Source organism: Scyliorhinus torazame, chromosome 11, assembly GCF_047496885.1.
Source record: "Scyliorhinus torazame isolate Kashiwa2021f chromosome 11, sScyTor2.1, whole genome shotgun sequence".
Taxonomy (NCBI): Eukaryota; Metazoa; Chordata; class Chondrichthyes; order Carcharhiniformes; family Scyliorhinidae; genus Scyliorhinus; species Scyliorhinus torazame.
Window position 1 is genome coordinate 103,235,893 of NC_092717.1, and position 18,767 is coordinate 103,254,659.

Here is an 18,767-nt window from a genome sequence, read left to right on the forward strand (position 1 = left end):
AGGGAATCTATGCATGGAGTAAGAGGAAATAGGCGCGGCACTAAATGAGTACTTTGCATCCGTTTTCACCAAAGAGAAGGACTTGGTGGATGAAGAGTCTGGGGAAGGGTGTGTAGATAGCCTGGGTCACATTGAGATCAAAAAGGAGATGCTGTTGGGGTGCCTTGAAAAACATTAAGGTAAATACGTCCCCAGGGCCTGATTGGATCTACCCCAGAATACGGAGGGCCTTGACAGAAATCTTTGTATCCTCACTGGCAACAGGTGAGGTCCCAGAGGACTGGAGAATAGCTAATGTTCCTTTGTTTAAGAAGGGGTAGCAAGAATAATCCAGCAAATTTCAGGACCGGTGAGCCTTACATCAGTGGTAGGGAAATTATTGGAGAGGATTCTTCGAGACAGGATTTACCTCCCATTTGGAAGCCATGTGGCCGGTATTAGCATGCAAGCATGGTTTTGTGAAGGGGAGTCATGTCTCACTAACTTGATCAAGTTTTTCGAGGAAGTGGCAAAGATGATTGATGAAGGTAGGGGCAGTGGATGTTGTTTACATGGATTTCAGTTTTGTCAGGTCCCTCATGACAGACTGGCACAGGTGAGGTCACATGGGATTAGAGGTGAGGTGTGTAGCCATTTGGGATGGCCACTTACAACCAGGAACAGAAAAGCTCGCAAAGCATAGCGGGTAAAATGGACAATGCGAGATTCAGGCAGGCTCAGAGCCTGAAATGTATATTTGCGAGTGAGGAATCCAGACAGTATCAAAATCCCCGACCAATTAGCATTTGATGGACCTATTAGCATTTGATGGCCCATCTCTGCCAGACAAAGGACTGGTACTTGAGCTACCGGCGCCACTCCCTGTTTAGGGGAAGCGTAAACAACGGGGTCAGTGACTGCTTGGGACACGCCCAGCCATCCAGGCACCCGCCCCATTTATTGGTTCGGAATCGAACATAGTGATCAGGGATCACCCAATTAGTGGGGTCCAACTGAAGGACCGCCCGAAAGAGCGCGAAAACCCCCAGCATAAGAAGAGAGTCCACCATGTGTTTGTCCTCTTTTGAACCTGGCGCCCCGGCAACGACCATCTCCAATCGCAGCATCACCAGAAGCAAGTCCAATTTCAACGCCCGCTACCAGACTGATGAGCCTAGCTGAGCAGCAGTGACTTCTACAGACCCGATAGATCAGGATTGAACAACGGCCACTGTTCCTCTGACCTAAGCTGGGTGCCTGAAGTTAAGTACAGGTTGTCTTAGTCGATAGCTGTAGTTTAACTAGTAGTTTTTATGTTGCATGATTAATTGCTGTGTGTAAGTAAAGTACCCTTGATCTTGAACTAAGTAACTGGTGTCTGGCTCTTTGATCGATAGCTGGTTGAATCTTGTGGTGGTATCATTTGATACCTGGCGACTCTGAGCTTTAGAATATTGATATCCAAAGGAAGGAGGGCAACCTCACGTGACTGCCATATTTACAGTAGGTAAAGAAAACGCAACAAGTGACAAGATGGATACAGAACTGGCTTGGTCATAGAAGACAGAGGGCAGCAGTGGAAAGATACTTTTCTGAATGGACGGCTGTGACCAATGGTGTTCTGCAGGGATTAGTGCTGAGACCTTTGCTGTTTGTAGTATATATAAATGATTTGGAGGAAAACGTAACTGGTCTGATTAGTAAGTTTGTAGACAATACAAAGGTTGGTGGAATTGCGGATAGCGCTGAGGAACTGTCAGAGGGTACAGCAGGATATAGACAGGTTGAATACGGAGAGATGACAGATGGAGTTTAATCCGGACAAATGTGAGGTAATGCATTTTGGAAGGTCGAATACAGGTGGGAAATATACAGTCAATGGCATAACTATTGAGAATATTGACAGGCAGAGGGATCTGGGTGTACAGGTCCATAGGTCACTGAAAGTTGCAACGAGGGGAGAACGTAGTCAAGAAGGCATACAGCATGCTTGCCTTCATCGGCGGGACATCGAGTATAAAAATTGGCAAATCATGCTCTAGCTGTATAGACCCTTAAGTTAGGCCGCACTTGGACTATAATGTTCAATTCTAGTTGCCACACTACTAGAAGGATGTGGAGGCTTTGGAGAGTGTACAGAAGAGGTTTTACCAGAATATTGCCTGGTATAGAGGGCATTAGCTATGAGGAGAGGTAGGATAAGCTCGGTTTGTTCTCACTGGAACGACGGAGGTTGAGGGGCAGCCCGATAGAAGTCTGTAAAATTATGAGGGGCATGGACAGAGTGGATAGTCAGAAGCTTTTTCCCCCAGAGTGGAAGAGTTCAGTTACTAGGGGTCATAGGTTTACAGTGCAAGGGGAAAAGATTAGAGGAGATGTACGAGAAAAGTTTTTTTTACACAAAGTGTAGTGGGTGGCGAGAACTTGCTGCCGAAGGAGGTGGGGGAAGCAGATATAATAATGAAATTTACGGGGCGTCTTGGCAAATACATGAATAGGATGGGAATAGAGGGATACGTGCCCCAGAAGTGTAGAAGGTTTTAGATTAGATGGGCAGTATGGTCGGCTTGGAAGGCCGAAGGGCATGTTCCTGTGCTGTACCTTTCTTTGTTCTAAATGCACTTTCGTAAATAAAATTGATTTTATGACCCAACGTCTCAGGACGTTAATACTTCTTGCATATGATTATATATGTCATCTTATTTCAAACACACCCCTTCTTACTCGTGCTGTATTAAACCCATCTCGATTGATGAGCCTGTGTGCAGCCTCTCCCTCTTGTTGGATACTAACTCCCACCAACCTCCCTCATGAGTCTGTCGGCCTCCAGATCCCCCACCCCCAATCATTCCTCTGACTGCCATGCCCTCTCAACCTGCTGTCATGACTCCATTTCCACACTCACACACTTGAGTCAGAGCAGTGGTGAGAGATGGCAGTAGGGCATTGCAGATAGGCTTACAATGATGTACACTCCCCAAAGTAATGAGTGAAGTGAAAGTGTGCAGTTGCACACCACTTATATCAGGTCATAAATCATATCAGTCTAATTAACCGCTGGTGTGGCTCTAAATTAGGATGGAGAACCTGGTTCCAGCGTGTTATGATTTTAATGAGTATTCATGGCATGCAAATTACATTTTCGATGTGGATCAGCTGGAAAGTCAACCTGCCATTAGGCTGCCATGAATGCCCTAAGGGGAAAATTGCAACTTATTTTCCCATTGGCGAATATCCAACTTTTCAACTCACACCCAATGCTGTGTTCCCACCTGCCACTGACAGGGGAGTATTTCCAATAACATCTTAAACACGTGTTTATAAAGTTAACATACCTGTATTGGAATTGCAATCACATAGTATCCCATAAATGCTGCCATCATTATTTGAAAAGCATCCACTGACATGTGATTTATAATCTGTCCCACTGTCAGATGGCCCCCACTTAAGACCCACACAGGCAGTGACAAAGCTTTCAAGTAAATCATTGTCTGGGAAAGAAATGGAAAACACACTGATGTTACTGATGAAAAATTAATTATTCGCATTTATTATAGCATTTTATGTTACACCCACTTCTATAAAGCAGTATGAATGGAAGTTACAGTTTATGCAAATAGTAGAGTACACTTTTTAAATCAAATTCACAACGCATATCCATGAAAGCAACACAAGGAGGCTATTATGCAAGGGTGTCTACTCGCAGTCAGGAAATTCAGAAATGCCTGGAAAGTGGAGATCCTGCTGAATTCAACCAAAGATTATTAGAATTTTGAAGGCTGGCTGGCAAGCTGCAGCCAAAGACAACTGGAGACATTGCCTGGCAACTGGGGGGATCTGGGTTGGGGAAGAGATTGTGGTTGGCTCATAGGTGAGGGGGAAGGTACAGATTGAGATTGGATTGCAGGAGAGGTTGGGTTTAGATATTGCCAGGAAGGAGACACTTTAGCTTGTGGGACAGCAGGGCTTAAACATATCTGTTCCTCCTTGTCCCACAAGCAGTGCTGGAAAAACACTTAACTGCTGGATCAGGAAGTTCTTAGCCTCCCTTGAGCTGTTGTGTTTGTTGAGCCCTGGTTAACACAACCCACAACCAGAAAATTCAAATGGCTGCTGAATTATGATCCGCAGCCCGATTTAAATATTATAACTGCCAACTCACTCTGCAGAACAGGTTACTTATTGACCATAAAACTACCCCCTTTAAAACAGAAGTATTTATATTCGCAACAGTCGCCCTTTTTTTCCAAAGGTCCGCAAATGGAGTTTGGAATGATTTGCAACAGTTCTGTTAAAATGCATCACAAAGGAAATTCATTATTTTATGCCTCCAATTCCTATATGACTAATCTTGAATTTCAGTTGGAGTCCAAAACGAATGCTAATTTTCACCTCCTTTGCAGGAATTTTTGAGCTGTCATTCCCATGAAATGAGGATGACATCTGCCAAGCTTCCTCATCTGTATTTCCTCAGGTGGCTAAGCAGGCCAATTCTGGAGCCACAGGTCTTTGAGCACAGAGGACCAGTGCTGCCCTGAGGAATGAATGGAAGGGGGTCTTGAGTGAGGGTTCTGCTCTTTCACCTTCCACTTTAGTAACTTCAAACAAAACATGTACCTGGAAGTAGAAACACATCTGCCTCCAAATCATCGATCATAGAATTTACAGTGCAGAATATCAACTTCGTATAAGGAAGAGCAGGTCCTAAAATGCTATAAATTTCTCTCATAAAAGAAATAATTTGTGGTAGATAGTTCAGAAAATTACCCTAGAGACCACAAAGCTACACGTTGGTATAACTAAGACTTCTCAAAAGTGACTATGAAGCTCACCTCCTGAACTGAATTGAATTGAATGTCTGTTGTATGGATGCGCAGCAGATAACAGACAATGGACTGACAAGCTACAAGTCCAACTACAGGTGAAAGTAGAAATGCTGCTTCCTGAGGAGCTCTGCAATTACAGAGAGCACTTGGTAAAAACCATGGGCACTAACAACATGACAAACAGCAATACCTTGTGCCGAAGACTTTACCCTAAATGAAAGAAACTGGTTATGAGATTGATTTTTGGCTGCATGGGAGTAGAATCTTTTCTACTAAAAGTGGAAGATGAAAGAGCTGAATCCTCGCTCGTGACCCCCTTCCATTCCTCAGGGCAACACTTGTCCTCTCTGCCCAAGGACCTGTGTCTCCAGAAATGACCTGCTGAGCCACCTGAGGGTACACAGATGAGGAAGCTTGGCAGATGTTATCTTCAGTTCGAAAGACTGACAGCCACAAGACTGAATATACTAGCTAAAGTAATCCGTCTGACTACCTTTTTTGGCACGAGGAACCGGTTTAGAATTCCAAGGTCTGAATACTGTTCTTCAGAGTAGCTTAAATGAATTGATATTGAAAACAAAAGTTACAGTTCTAACTTTAAAGTCCTCCTTATGTTCAGGAATTTCCACAACCTCACTTCACTCCACACTCACAATAAACTCTTTAATCATGCCAAATACCCCAATTAGAAAATACTTAATCTTGTATATTCAGCATCTTACCTGCAGAGCTGCTTTTATGTGTATTCCAGCCCGGATAACAATATAATATGAAATCTGTAAGCAAACATTCTGAAGAAGAACTGTACACAGCATCAAGAATGCTAGTACGTATCCATTACTAGTAAATTCCCAGAAACTCACAAAATGTATTCCCTGTGTAAAGCGAGGACATAGAACAGTATTTAATTGACAATTTAATTAACAATAGATACATATTTATGCAAACCAACATTGTTTTCTGTTGACAGTCAGTTTTTGGATCCGCATATCTGCTTATCCATATTTACTGATGATAATCAGGCCATTCAAGCTTCCACCTGAGAACTCTGCTGTGCCATACTTTAGTTCCAATAAATAAATACACATGTGTTTTTAAGAATAGGAAGTTTAGAGGCAATAACCGTACTACCAAACTGAAAGCACTGCCACTCTCAGTCATCCTACCCAACCTGAACACTAGACAATATAAATAACAGGAATAATGCTTAAACACCTCAATTTGCACTGACTGGGTTCGGACATGTTTGGGTGGAAGAGCCTAAATTGAGTTTTCATGTTTTCTGGATAATAACTGCATGAATGACAGAATAAATGGAGTTTCCAGTGATCGAATTGTAGTTATCCAATCCGATCAAAAAAGTTAGGATTTCTGAATTACTTGCTTGCACAAAATTTTTTTTTTAAATTATTAACCAGTATCAGACAGCTCTACTCCAATCACTAAATGCCCGGAAACAAAAAAAGATGGAAAGAGATTGCAAAGCATCAGAGAGCTTATTGAGATCCAAAATGGATACCATGAAGTTGAATTCAGCAGCACAAGATTCCACGCAGGCTCATAACATTTTAGCAAATATGGGTATGAGTACATTATTCAGCCCATTGAGCATGTTCCACCATTGAATAAAAGATCATGGGCGGAATTCTCCGCAATCGGCGCGATGTCCGCCGACCGGCGCCAAAAACGGCGTGAATCAGTCCGGCATCGCGCCGCCCCAAAGGTGCGGAATCCTCCGCATCTTGAGCGGCCGAGCCCTAACCTTGAGCGGCTAGGCCCGCGCCGGACTGATTCCCGCCCCGCCAGATGGCGGGAAAGGCCTTTGGTGCCCCGCCAGCTGGCGTGGAAATGACTTTGCCGGGCGGCGCATGCGCGGGAGCGGCAGCTCACGGCATCCCCGCGCATGTGCAGTGGAGAGGGTCTCTTCCGCCTCCGCCATGGTGGAGACCGTGGTGAAGGCGGAAGGAAAAGAGTGCCCCAACGGCACAGGCACGCCCACGGATCGGTGGGCCCCCGAGTGTGGGCCAGGCCACCGTGGGGGCACCACCCGGGGCCAGATCGCCCCGCACCCCCCCCCCCCCACCCCGCCCTGTCCCGCCAGTAAGAGAGGTGGTTTAATCCACGTCGGCGGGACAGGCATTCCAGCAGCGGGACTTCGGCCCATCCGGGCCGGAGATTCGCGGGGGGGGGGGGGGGGGGGGGGGGGGGGGAAAGAGAGCCCGCCAACCGGCGTGGCACGATTCCCGCCCCTGTCGAATATCCGGTGCCGGAGAATTCGGCAACCGGCAGGGGCGGGATTCACGCCAGCCGCCGGCGATTCTCCGACCTGGCGGGGGGGGTCGGAGAATCCCGCCCCATGGCCAGGATTCTCCAAGCCGTCGCACCGCAATCGCGCTCAACGCGGGGGCGGAAAATGGGCGTCAGACCCACGATTGGGTCCAATGCCGCTCCCACGATTCTCCGGAGAATCACCGCCAATCGCGCGCGGTCGACGTGGTGCTGGTTGGAGGGCCATTGAAAGAGGCCTCCGCGGCGATTCTCCGCCGACAACTGGCCGAGTTCCCGCCAGCGTAGTTCGCTCATGGTTCCACCCGGCGGGAGCTCAGAGTGGCGGTTGCGGACTCAGTCCGCGGCCGCCCTGGTGGGGAGCGGGGGGGGATCAGTCACCGGGGGGAGGCCTCCAGGATGGCCAGGCTCGCGATCCGGGGTCATCTAACTCAGCCTTAAATATATTCAATGACCCAGCCTCCAGTGCTCTCTGGAGAAGGGATCCAAAGGCCGACAACCCTCAGAGAAGAAGTTCCACCTCATTTCCATCTTATTTTGAAACTGTATCCCTGTGGTTCTAGATTCTCCGTCAAGAGGAAACATTCTCTCTCAGTATCTACCCTGCCAAGTTCCCTCAGAATCTTATATGTTTCAGTAAGGTTACCTCTCATTCTGCTACACTCAAATGAGTATTGGCCTAGCCTGTTCAACCTTTCCCCAGAAGACAACTGCAGATTTTTTTTAATAACCGTTACATAGCCAGAGCTCAGAGTGTGGACAGGGGCGAACCCTAATCCAGCTGCTGCCTGCTCCAAAAACCAATTCAAATTGACTCCAATTCATTGTCCTCACAAGAAAGACAAAGCAGATCCAAGCATTACACCTGATGTCACGCGCATCTTAGCCAAAAGGCAAGAAGCAATCAGGAATGAACCTAGGTGGACCTGTTCTGAACAGCCTCCGACTAAAGTATATATCACCAAAGGAGACCAAAACTGTACACCGTACTCCAGGTGTGGTCTTATGAATGCCCTTACAATTGCTGCAAACCTTCCCCACTTTTATAATCATCCTTGTAGAAATAACAGCCAAAATTTCATTTTCTTTCCTAATTACCCTTATCTGCATACTAACCTTTTGTGATTTATTTACAAGGACACCCAGTTTCCTCTGTACTACAGAATTCTGCAGTCTCTTTCCATTCAAATAATATTCTGCTTTTCTATTTTTCCTGCCAAAGTGGACAACCTCACATTTTCCCCCACATTGTGCTCCATCTACAAAACTTTTACCCACTCACTCAGACTATCTGTATCCCTTTGCAGACTCCCTGTAACATCCTCATAACTTGCTTTCCTATCTATTTTTGTGTCGTCTGTAAATTGGCTACAATACAATCAGTCCCTTCATCCATGTCATTAATATAGATTGTTAATAACTGAGGCCGCAGTATTGATGCCTGGGGCACTCCACTTGTATGCCAACCCAAAAAAAAAAAAAATCACCCTTTATCCCGACTCTGGATTTCTTGTTAGTTAGACAATTCTCTTTCCATGATAACATCCCATCCACAACAAGCTCTTATATTGTGCAAAAACCTTGTATGTGGCATCTTATCAAATACCTTTAGAAATCTAAGTACACTACAGCTACTGGTTCCCCCTACTTGTTAGATCCACAAAGAATTCTACTAAATTTGTCAAACATAATTTTCCTTTCAAAAAACAATGTTGACTCACCTTGATTGCCCTTTCTATGCCCTGCTACTACCTCCTCAATAATAGATTTGCGCATTTTCCTAATGACAGATTTAAGGCTAACTAATCTATAATTTCCGGTGTTCTGTCTCCCACCTTTCTTGAATAAAATTGTAACATTTGTGGCTTTCCTATCCACTAGACCTTTCCAGAATTAGGAAGGTGTTGATTTTCGGCCTTTTCACCTGTGCTTTGGGTAGATTCCGCCGAAAAGTGGAGTGGAGAGCATTAGGGGAAGAAGTTCTCCCCTGGATGGGAATGTTTACGGCTATCAGACCCGGCTGAAGACAGTGAAAGACCTGGCTAAGGAGTTGGAGGAGACTCATGGCGCAGTACCAATTACCAAAATGGCAGAGGGGGAAGGGTCGTCGTCGACATAAAAGCTGCAGATGGAGCAATTGATGGGCTCAGTAAACATAAGAACTAGGAGCAGCAGTAGGCCCCTCGAGCCCGCTCTGCCATTCAATAAAATCATTGCTGATCTTTTTGTGGACTCAGAATCACCTACCCCCCGCCCCGCCCCCCACTCCCCCCGCTCACCATAACTCTCAATTCTTTTACTGTTCAAAAATCTATCTATCTTTGCCTTAAAAACATTCAACGAGGTAGCCTCAACTGCTTCACTGGGCAAAGAATTTCACAGATTTACAATCCTTTGGGTGAAGAGGTTCCTCCTCAACTCAGTCCTAAATTTGCTCGCCCTTATTTTGAGGCTATGCCCTCTAGTTCTAGCTTCACCCGCCAGTGGAAACAACCTCCCTGCTTCTATCTTAAAGAGGAGTTTCAGCAGCAAAGGAAGGAAATGCAGAATGACTGATTGAAGGCGATTAAGGGGGCAGTGGCATCTCTTTGCGGGTCCATGAAATGGGTGGAAAAGTGCCTTGAAACACAGGGGATGATGATCCAGGAGGTGGAGAAGGTGGTGACCAACCAGGTGGTGTTTTTGGAGGCGGAGGTGGGGATGATCCTGGGGGATCTGTGCAAATCACTACGGTCGAAGGTGGGGGACCAGGAGATTAGGGCCATGCGACAAAACCTGCGGATTGAGGGTCTGCCAGAGGGAGTGCAGGGAACGAGCACCACAAACTACGTCGCGAGGATATTGGCCAGATTGCTGGCAGAGAGGTGTTGGACAAGGTACCATAGGTGGACATGGTCCACAGGTCCTTGAGGCAGAAGCCGAGAGTGGGGGAGCCGCCTCGGGCAATGATTATCCAGATGCACAAGTTTCTGGACAAAGAAAAGATCCTGAGGTGGGCCAGGGTGAAAGGGGTCTGTGAATGGGAGGGAAATCCGGATATATCAGGACATTGGAGCAGGGTTGGTCAGGGTGCGAGCGGGATTCAACATGGCAAAGGCAGTGCTGTACCGGCGACGGATTCGATTTGGTGTGCTGTATCCGGCCAGACTTTGGGTAACCTCTGATGGCCGGGAATATTACTTTGGGATGCCGGAGGAGGCGAATTACTTTTATCAGGGATCATAAATTGGGGAAGAGCTGAATGGTGACTTTAGATGGAGGAGTTATGTCCCCGAAGGTTGGGTTTTGTTATTGTTCTTGTTTGCCGACGTGGGGGGAAGATAAGAAGTTGTAAATTTTTAAGGAGGCGATTGCTCCCCCTCCTACTTTTGTTTGGAGGTTTCTTGATGTTTTTTTTTGTAATGGTTGTATTTTGGGGGCTTTTTAGGATATGTTGATATCTTTGATACTTTTTATGGTAATCAGGTAACTGTTGCGCAAGTTAAGATGGGGTGTGTGGGGGGTGGGGCGGGGGGGGGGTTGGAGGGGAACTTCGGGCAGGAGTCTCCACGCTAGTGAGCAATGCTAGTGAGTGGGAGTGCAGTGATGGGAGGGGCTGCGATGGTTGCCCAGTGTTCAGTGGAGGAAGTGGAGTTGGGAGGAGGGAATGCGACGTGGCAGGTATGGAGGATGAGTGTGGCCATGGGCGGGGCGGGGGCCATCTTGGATGGGCCTGGTTTAGATCTGGAAAAGGGCGAGGAGGAGCCTAAGGGTGGACACTAGAGGGGGGTGGAGCCGTATCCCTCCGGTGAGAAGCATGATATGGAATGTCCACGGGCTGAATGGGCCGGTCAAGAGGTCTCAGCGTTCGCACACCTGAAGAGTTTGAGAGCAGAGGTGATTTTCCCCAGGTGAAAGACCAGATGAGGCTGAAGAAGGGATGGGTCCCTCGAATGAAGAACTTGTTATTTGAGGAGCGATTGAAGACTCTGGGTCTGTACTCATTGAAGTTTAGAAGGATGAGGGGGGGATCGTATTGAAACTTACAAGATACTGCGAGGCCTGGATAGAGTGGACGTGGAGAGGATGTTTCCACTTGTAGGGAAACTAGAACCAGAGGACAGCATTTCAGACTAAAGGGACGATCCTTTAAAACAGAGATGAGGAATTTCTTCAGCCAGAGGGTGGTGAATCTGTGGAACTCTTTGTCATAGAAGATTGTGGAGGCCGAATCACCGAGGGTCTTTAAGACAGAGCTAGATAAGTTCTTGATTAATAAAGGGATCAGGGGTTATGGTGAGAAGGCAGGAGGATGGGGATGAGAAAAATATCACCCATGATTGAATGGTGGAGCAGGTTCGATGGGCCGAGTGGTCTAATTCTGCTCCTATGTCTTATGGGTTGATAGAGGGGGGCCGGAGGTGTTGGTAAACGTGCATGCTCCTAATTGGGATGTTGCTGGGTGTTACTGGGAGCGATTCCAAACCTGGGCTCTCACCAGTTGATCATTGGGGGACATTTTGATTTGTGTAATGGAGCAGAGGTTGGATGGGTCGAGCCCTAAGTCGATGGGAAGGTTGAGAATGGTGAAAGAGCTGGGAGGCTTCATGGAAAGGATGGGGATGATGGATCCTTGGAAATTCGGGAACCTGGGAGGAAGGCAGTATTCCTTTTTCTCGCATATGTATAGAGTGTATTCCAGGATTGATTGTTTCATGGTGAGCCGGGCGGTGCTGATGGGGACAGTAGGGGCTGAATATGCAGTGATTGTGATTTCAGACGATGTGCTGCACTGGTTAGATGTGAGGCTTTGTTTGGGACAGGTGCAAGAGGCTGCGTGGAGGTTGGACTTGAGATTTTTGGCTGATGAGATTTGTGGGAAGGTGAGAGTGACGATTACGAGCTATGTGGAGCACAACCAAAATGGTGAGGTGTCAGCAGCTACATTTTAGAAGGCCTTGAAGGCAGTCGTCCAAGGGGGAAATTATTTTGTTCAAGACCCATAGAGATAGAATGAGGAGGGAGGAGCACCAGAAATTATTGGACCAGATAGTTACGGTAGACAGGACATACTCGGTGACCCCACAAAGGAGCTGTTGGCAGAGGGGAAAAGGTTGCAGGGGCAGTTTGACCGGTTGACAATGGATAAGGCAGTGGGGCAGCTTCGGGGGTGCAGTAGGAGTATGGAGAGAAAGCGAGTCGTATGTTGGCCCACCAGATGCGGCATCTGGCAGTGCCCAGAGAAATTTTGCAGCTGTGAGCAGAGAAGGGAGGGGTGGGTCGGACGGGAGAGGATAGATGAGGCGTTTAAAGCTTTCTACAAGGGGTTGTATAGGGCTGAGGCGGTGGGGTAGGCGGAGGATATGAGGCAGCTTCTGGATTGGTAGGAGTTCCCACAGTTGGAGGAGGGGTTGAGGCAGGGATTGGAGGTGCTATTGGGGTTAAGGGAGGTGATGGAGTGTATTAGTAGGATGCAGTCGGGGAAGGCCCCGGGGCCTTCCGGTGGACTTTTACAAGCAGTTTGCAACAAAGCTGGCCCCACCTGGTGGGTATGTTTAGTGAGGTGGTGGAAAAGGGGAGTTGCCGGCTACGTTATTGCAGGTGTCAATTTCATTGATCCAAAAAAAATGGAAGGGCCCACTGGAGTGTGGGTCCTATAGGGACATTTTGTTGCTAAACACACACGTGAAAGCACTGTTAAAAGGTGTTGGCATATAGGTTGGAGGGATGAGTTGCGGAGGTGGTTTCTGAGGACCGAACAGGTTTTGAGAAGGGAGGCAGCTCTGGTGATGGCTCCAAGGAAGTATTCGGGGAGTCCAAGTGGAGTCACCGGGGGTTGAAGCTTGGCTGGGAGACCTGTATGGGTTGGAAAAGATTACGTTTGCCTTGAGGGAATCAGAATGCAGCTTCGAGGTACAGTGGAGGCCGTTCATGACGATATTTGAGGAGCTGTCCATCGCGGGGAGGGGGTAATGGGAGAGGGAAGGGATTCAAAGGCGAAAATTGTACAAACTGTTAACTCTGTTTTGGTGGAACGTGGTTTTGTTGTTATTGATTACGGATTGATTGGAATAAAATATCTTTTCAAACAAAAAACGTTGGTTGAGGTCAAGATTAAGCCCAAATCTTACTTCCATATTCAACGATTCTAAAGCTCTCTTTGTCAATTGTATGTAAATCATGTTTAATTGTATGCAAGTGGTGCATTAAAGAGGGATTCATCAAGTCCCTTTAGATTGGTTCAGACTCATGGAATCTTAGAATCCCTACAATGCAGAAAGATACCATTCGGCCTATCAAGTCTGCACTGACCCTCTGAAAGAGCTCCCTACCTAGACCATCACCCTCACCCCATCCCCGTAACGCAGTAAACCCACCTAGCCTTTTCGAACACTAAGGGGCAATTTAGCACAGCCAATCCACCTAACCTGTATATCTTTGGACTGTAGGAGGAAACTGGAGCACAGAGGAAACACGCACATACATGAGGAGAACATACAACTCGACACAATGACCCAAGACTGGAATTTAACCCGGGTCCCTGGCGCTGCGAGGCAGCAGTGCCAACCACTGTGCCACCGATCTGCTCAAACTGTGGTTATTGAGTTAGTGGAGTTATTTTTCAGATGTAACTCTGTAAATAACTGTAAAAGTGTGTGATTGGCACTCCATTCACCACCTTCAACTTCCACTCCTGACCATTATTGACGCACAATGGTAGTAAGATACACTGCAGCAACTCACTAAGGCTATTTCAACAGCACAATGCAAACCTGCGACCTCTACTGCCTTGAAGGGCAAGCACAGTAAAAGGTCTTACAACACCAGGTTAAAGTCCAACAGGTTTGTTGCGAATCACTAGCTTTCGGAGCACTGCTTCTTCCTCAGGTGATTCACCTGAGGAAGGAGCAGCGCTCCGAATTCTAGTGATTCGAAACAAACCTGTTGGACTTTAACCTGGTGTTATAAGACCTCTTACTGTGCTCACCTCAGTCCAATGCTGGCATCTCCACATCTTGAAGGACAAGAGCAGCATATGCATGAGAACAATACCACCCGCAAGTTCCCCTCCAAGCCACACACTTTCCTGAATTGGAACTGCATCACTATTCCTTCACTATCACTGGATCAAAATCATGGAACTCCCTAAAAGTACTGTGGGTGTAGATACACCACATGGACTCCAGCAGTTCAAGGAGGCAGCTCACCACCACCTTCTCAAGGTTAATTAGAGATGGGCAATAAAAATGCTAGGCTAGCCAGCAATGCCCACATCCCATAAAATAATTTTTAAAAATAGATTGGCTCTAGTTCTATCCTTCAACTGGTTTTCTGAAATAGAACACTCCTGGCCAACCTCTTATCTTTGACTCTCAATAAATAACAATTCATCCAACTTCTGCTGCTCGTAACCTAACTTGCACTGTCCCATTCATTCAGCACCACTGTGCTTGCTGATCTACATGGGCGCCCAACTACCAAAATCGCAATTTGAAAATTTCTATCCCAACATTCAAATTTCCTTCACTGTTGTAAACACTTTCAGCCTAAATACTGCATTCCTTCAACTCTGATCTCTTGTGAGTCTCCTACATTCTTCACCCCACCATTGGTGGCTGAGTCTTCAACTATCTAGCCCTTAAGCTTTGGAATTTCCTCCCCAAAAAGGTTTGTGACCTTTTTCTTGAGGTTTTTTTAAAAACAACTTGGTGATTTGTTAAGCCATGCCATAGGGTATTTAAGTCAATTACATGCTGTGATTGGATACAAGTATACATCAGACTGGTAGGGGTGATAAATTTACTTTCACAAAAGACAGCAATGAAAGATTGAGGTATTATGACAATCCAGTAGTTTCATGGACATATTTTTGCCTACAAAATAACAAAACTGTTGAACTCAATTTTGAACTTACCGTTAAAACTCACAACCTCTGAGTTACTAGCTTTGTACGCGATTTCCCGATTATCATCTCTGCATCAGTCATATGACCAGATTATAAATTGTAGGTATGGTTAGTGCAGGGAAATGTACAAATACCCTTACCTTCGCTGATTCCTTTGACTCAGCAGACACAAATCTGAGAATGCCAGTAATGCAGAGTGGTCCACCGAATCCTGCTAGATCACCTATAATCTTCAAAACTGCTGCCATTAAGAAGGGCCCCCCAAAAGCTTTGAAATAAACCTTTCCGAGATCTCGTGATCCTGCTGTTCCTGAAGGTTTATTTTCCTAAAATTAATACAAATCATTCAGTTCCACCATTATCCTCACTTAGAAAAAATACACACAATTATCTAAATGCTAAATATTTCATAGAAAGGTACTTACCTTTTGCTGATCATAATACATCTTTAATAAGTCAAAATTTTTCAATGCAGTTTCTTCCTAAAAGAAGAAAATACAAATACAAGATTGGGAAACTTTAGACTGCCAATAGTATGGTTACACACACAGGAAAAACGGCCTTCAGACAAGGCAGCCAAAGATGGCAATGGATTCATACTCAAAGCCTTCAGGGTTGGGAGAATTGAATGCAAACAAAAAAAAAAAATCAAATAGTCAAAGATCTAATTTCACTTGTGCGTAATATCTCAAAATCTCCATTTACGTTTTGTTTTAAATAATCCAGGATTTACATTTTTATTAATAGAGTTCCTTCTACACATATAAAGTAATCCAACAAGAATGATACATTCAAATGATGGTGCTTACAAAATAATTAGCTCAATATGTTAATAACATTTAGAATTGAAAGAATGAAATTGACTTTAGCACTCTCGGCTAGAAATGACTAAAAAAAAACACAACCTAAAGATGTGCAGGGTAGGTGGAATGGCCACACTAAATTGCCCCCAAATTGGAATTTTTTTTTAAAAAGACTAAAAATATCCGGAAAGTCCCTCAAAATGCCTGGAATTACATTGCTTCACCAACTCCAGTAGAATTGAAAGAGTTATCGACTGTTTTTACATCAGATGCTCATAATTCCATTTCTATATTACCCATGAACCTTTCTAGCAAGTCTACACTCCAACAAATATTAAATAATAAACACCTGAGGGAGTTCTCCAAGATCTTCCATCTTAATTGGCTCCTGGTAACCACTTTTTAAAAGCCATGAAATCCACCTGCGAATAGAATATATTGTTGTAATGAAGGTAAATATGATGGCCAACTTAAATGGAGAACGCTCTAATTAAATTAGATAAACCATCAGCTACATGGCTTTTGGTCATGTTAGGTGCTGCAGGAATGTTAACCAGGGAGAACCACAAGAACCTCTTGCTCTTCTTTTAGGAGTTCCAATATAGTGGGGGAGGGGTAGAGACAGCATCTTGTAAGGGCACGAGTCTGTTAACGGCACTTCTGCCGTTCTGGCCGGCTCATTACTCCACAAGTCCAGTGGTAGTGGCAGCCCTGAGAGTGTGGGGGCAATGAAGGGAGCACATGAAACTGGAGGGGACGTCGGTGGGGTCACTGATCTGTGATAATCACCGGTTTGCTCCGGGGGGGGGGGGGGGGGCTGGGCAGGGGCTTTAGGAGGTGGCAGAGGGCAGGGATTGAGAGATTTGGGGAGTTCAAGGTGGTCCATAGGGCTCATATGACTGTGGCCCAGATGAGTAGCCTTTTTGAGGAGGTGGAAAAAAATGAAACGAAAATCGCTTGTCATAAGTAGGCTTCAAATGAAGTTACTGTGAAAAGCCCCTAGTCGCCACATTCCGGTGCCTGGTTGGGGAGGCTAGTACATTAATTGAACCGTGCTGCTGGCCTACCTGGTCTGCTTTAAAAGCCACCTCTTTAGCCCTGTGCTAAATCAGCCCCGGGACAGGTGTGGGAGGTGCGGGGGAAGTCCTGCGAATCATGTATATATGTTTTGGGCGTGTCTGAAGCTGAGGGGATTTTGTCAGGGATTCTCAGATGTCATGTCAGAGGTCCTGGAAGAGAGGGTGACTCCAAGTCCAGAGGTGACAATATTTGGAGTGTTGGAAGATCCGGGAGCCTGGGGTGGAGAAAGGCCAAGGTTTCGGCCTTTGCCTCCCTGGTGGCCCGGAGACGGATTTTGCTGGGATGGAGGGACTCGAAGCCGTCAAAGTCAGGGCTGTGGGTCAGTGACATGGCAGGGTTTCTCAGGCTAGAGAAGATTAAGTTCACATTAAGGGGTTCAATACAGGGGGTCGCTCGGAGGTGGCAGCCGTTCATCGACTTCTTTAAGGAAAACCGACCGTCAGCAGAAGTTGGAGGGGGGGCATGGAAGTGGAGCAGAAGAACAGGGAATCTAATATATGGGTAGCTAGGAGTTAGGCAGAGGGAAGTCGGCTATGTTACTGTGGGGTTTTTACGTGTGTCGGACCGCTCTGTTATTTAGAATGTTAATATGTTAAAATGTTAAAACTATAAATGCCTCAATAAAATGTTTGCTAAAAAAAAAAAAGAGTTCCAATGGATTTTTTACACCCTCCAGAAACAGAAAGACAGGACTTCAGTTTAATGCCTCAGCCAAATGATTGTTCCTCTGGCAATGCAATATTTGCTCATCATTGCGTGGAACTGACAGTCTAATTATGCACAAATACCTGGAGCAAGTTTGAACCCATTGACTTCTGATTCAAACGTGAAAGCAAATTGCCTTTTTTGTAATAATCTGATTTTCTGTAATGCAGTTGACCCCACAAGTGAGAAAATAGAAATTAATTTGGGATGTAGTCCCAACATAGATTCTTGAGACTTAATGGATTTCAGCACACGTGGTACTGTGCTGCGATTTTGTAGGTGCTGCCACGACTAATTAGCTGCAGTTTAGGTGCTATAACTGACCCAAGGGCTCCTGTGGCTAAGGAAGATTTAAAAAAGTAAATCAGGGTACCTTCTCCTGATCTTTATCCAGTGTACAACATGTGTACAATAGGTGAGAAGAAGATTTTGCTTAGCTTAGGCCTTTCTCAATCAAATAACAAGCAACAATCATAGTCTAGACTTACACATGCATCATGATCACTGGGACAAAATGTAATAAATTTTCCATTGCATTACCATTGCTGCATGAAACAGAACCTCCAGGGGATAAGAAATTTTGAACTAAAATAGGAAGAAAGAAAAAAGACAGTGGTGGCTTGTCCTGTTGCATTTTTAGAAATTTTGGCAAAAACAAATGGGCGGAACCGTGGGCTATAGTAGGGTGCTCTTTCCAAGGGGGCGATGCAGTCTCGATGGGTCGAATGGCCTCCTTCTGCACTGTAATTCTACGATTCGCTGAAATGAAAGTGGGGGCACCCACGACCGGCAACAACTTAGTTTTTAAACAAAAAAACCCAATATAAATGAATAAAATGTGAGTGGTATGGTGGCACAGTCATTAGCACTGCCGCCTCTCAGCACTGAGGACCCGGGTTCGATCCCGGCCCTGGGTCACTGTCCATGCGGAGTTTGCACATTCTCCCAGTGTCTGCATGGGTCTCATCCCCAAAAACCCAAAGATGTGCATGGTAAGTAGATTGGCCACTCTAAATTGCCCCTGAATTGTAAAAAAAAAATAATTGGGCACTCTAAAAAAAATTTTTTTAAATTAATAAAATGTGAAACATCCTCCCCTCCCATGGAACCCCTCCTCGGCACTTATCTCAAAAACCTCTTCCCACCCCCCAGTCCCATCACCACTACACAAAACGCCCCTCTTCCCCCCCCCCCAAACACGCA

The 18,767-nt window shown here is 45.8% G+C and overlaps 1 protein-coding gene across 6 annotated transcripts in view; it reads right to left on the minus strand.

The window, feature by feature from the left end:
- LOC140385425 (ATP-binding cassette sub-family C member 9-like) overlaps nucleotides 1-18,767 on the minus strand; it is a 333,755-nt gene that overhangs the window by 261,244 nt on the left and 53,744 nt on the right. For 5 of the 6 annotated variants that reach the window (XM_072467561.1, XM_072467564.1, XM_072467560.1 and 2 more), the window contains 5 exons: nucleotides 16,129-16,201; nucleotides 15,402-15,458; nucleotides 15,117-15,302; nucleotides 5,528-5,680; nucleotides 3,315-3,470 (listed from right to left, as the gene is read on the minus strand). In XM_072467561.1, the coding sequence (XP_072323662.1) occupies nucleotides 3,315-3,470; nucleotides 5,528-5,680; nucleotides 15,117-15,302; nucleotides 15,402-15,458; nucleotides 16,129-16,201 (625 nt within the window). The remainder of the gene's footprint in view (nucleotides 1-3,314; nucleotides 3,471-5,527; nucleotides 5,681-15,116; nucleotides 15,303-15,401; nucleotides 15,459-16,128; nucleotides 16,202-18,767) is intronic. The other variant, XM_072467563.1, reaches the window with a different exon arrangement.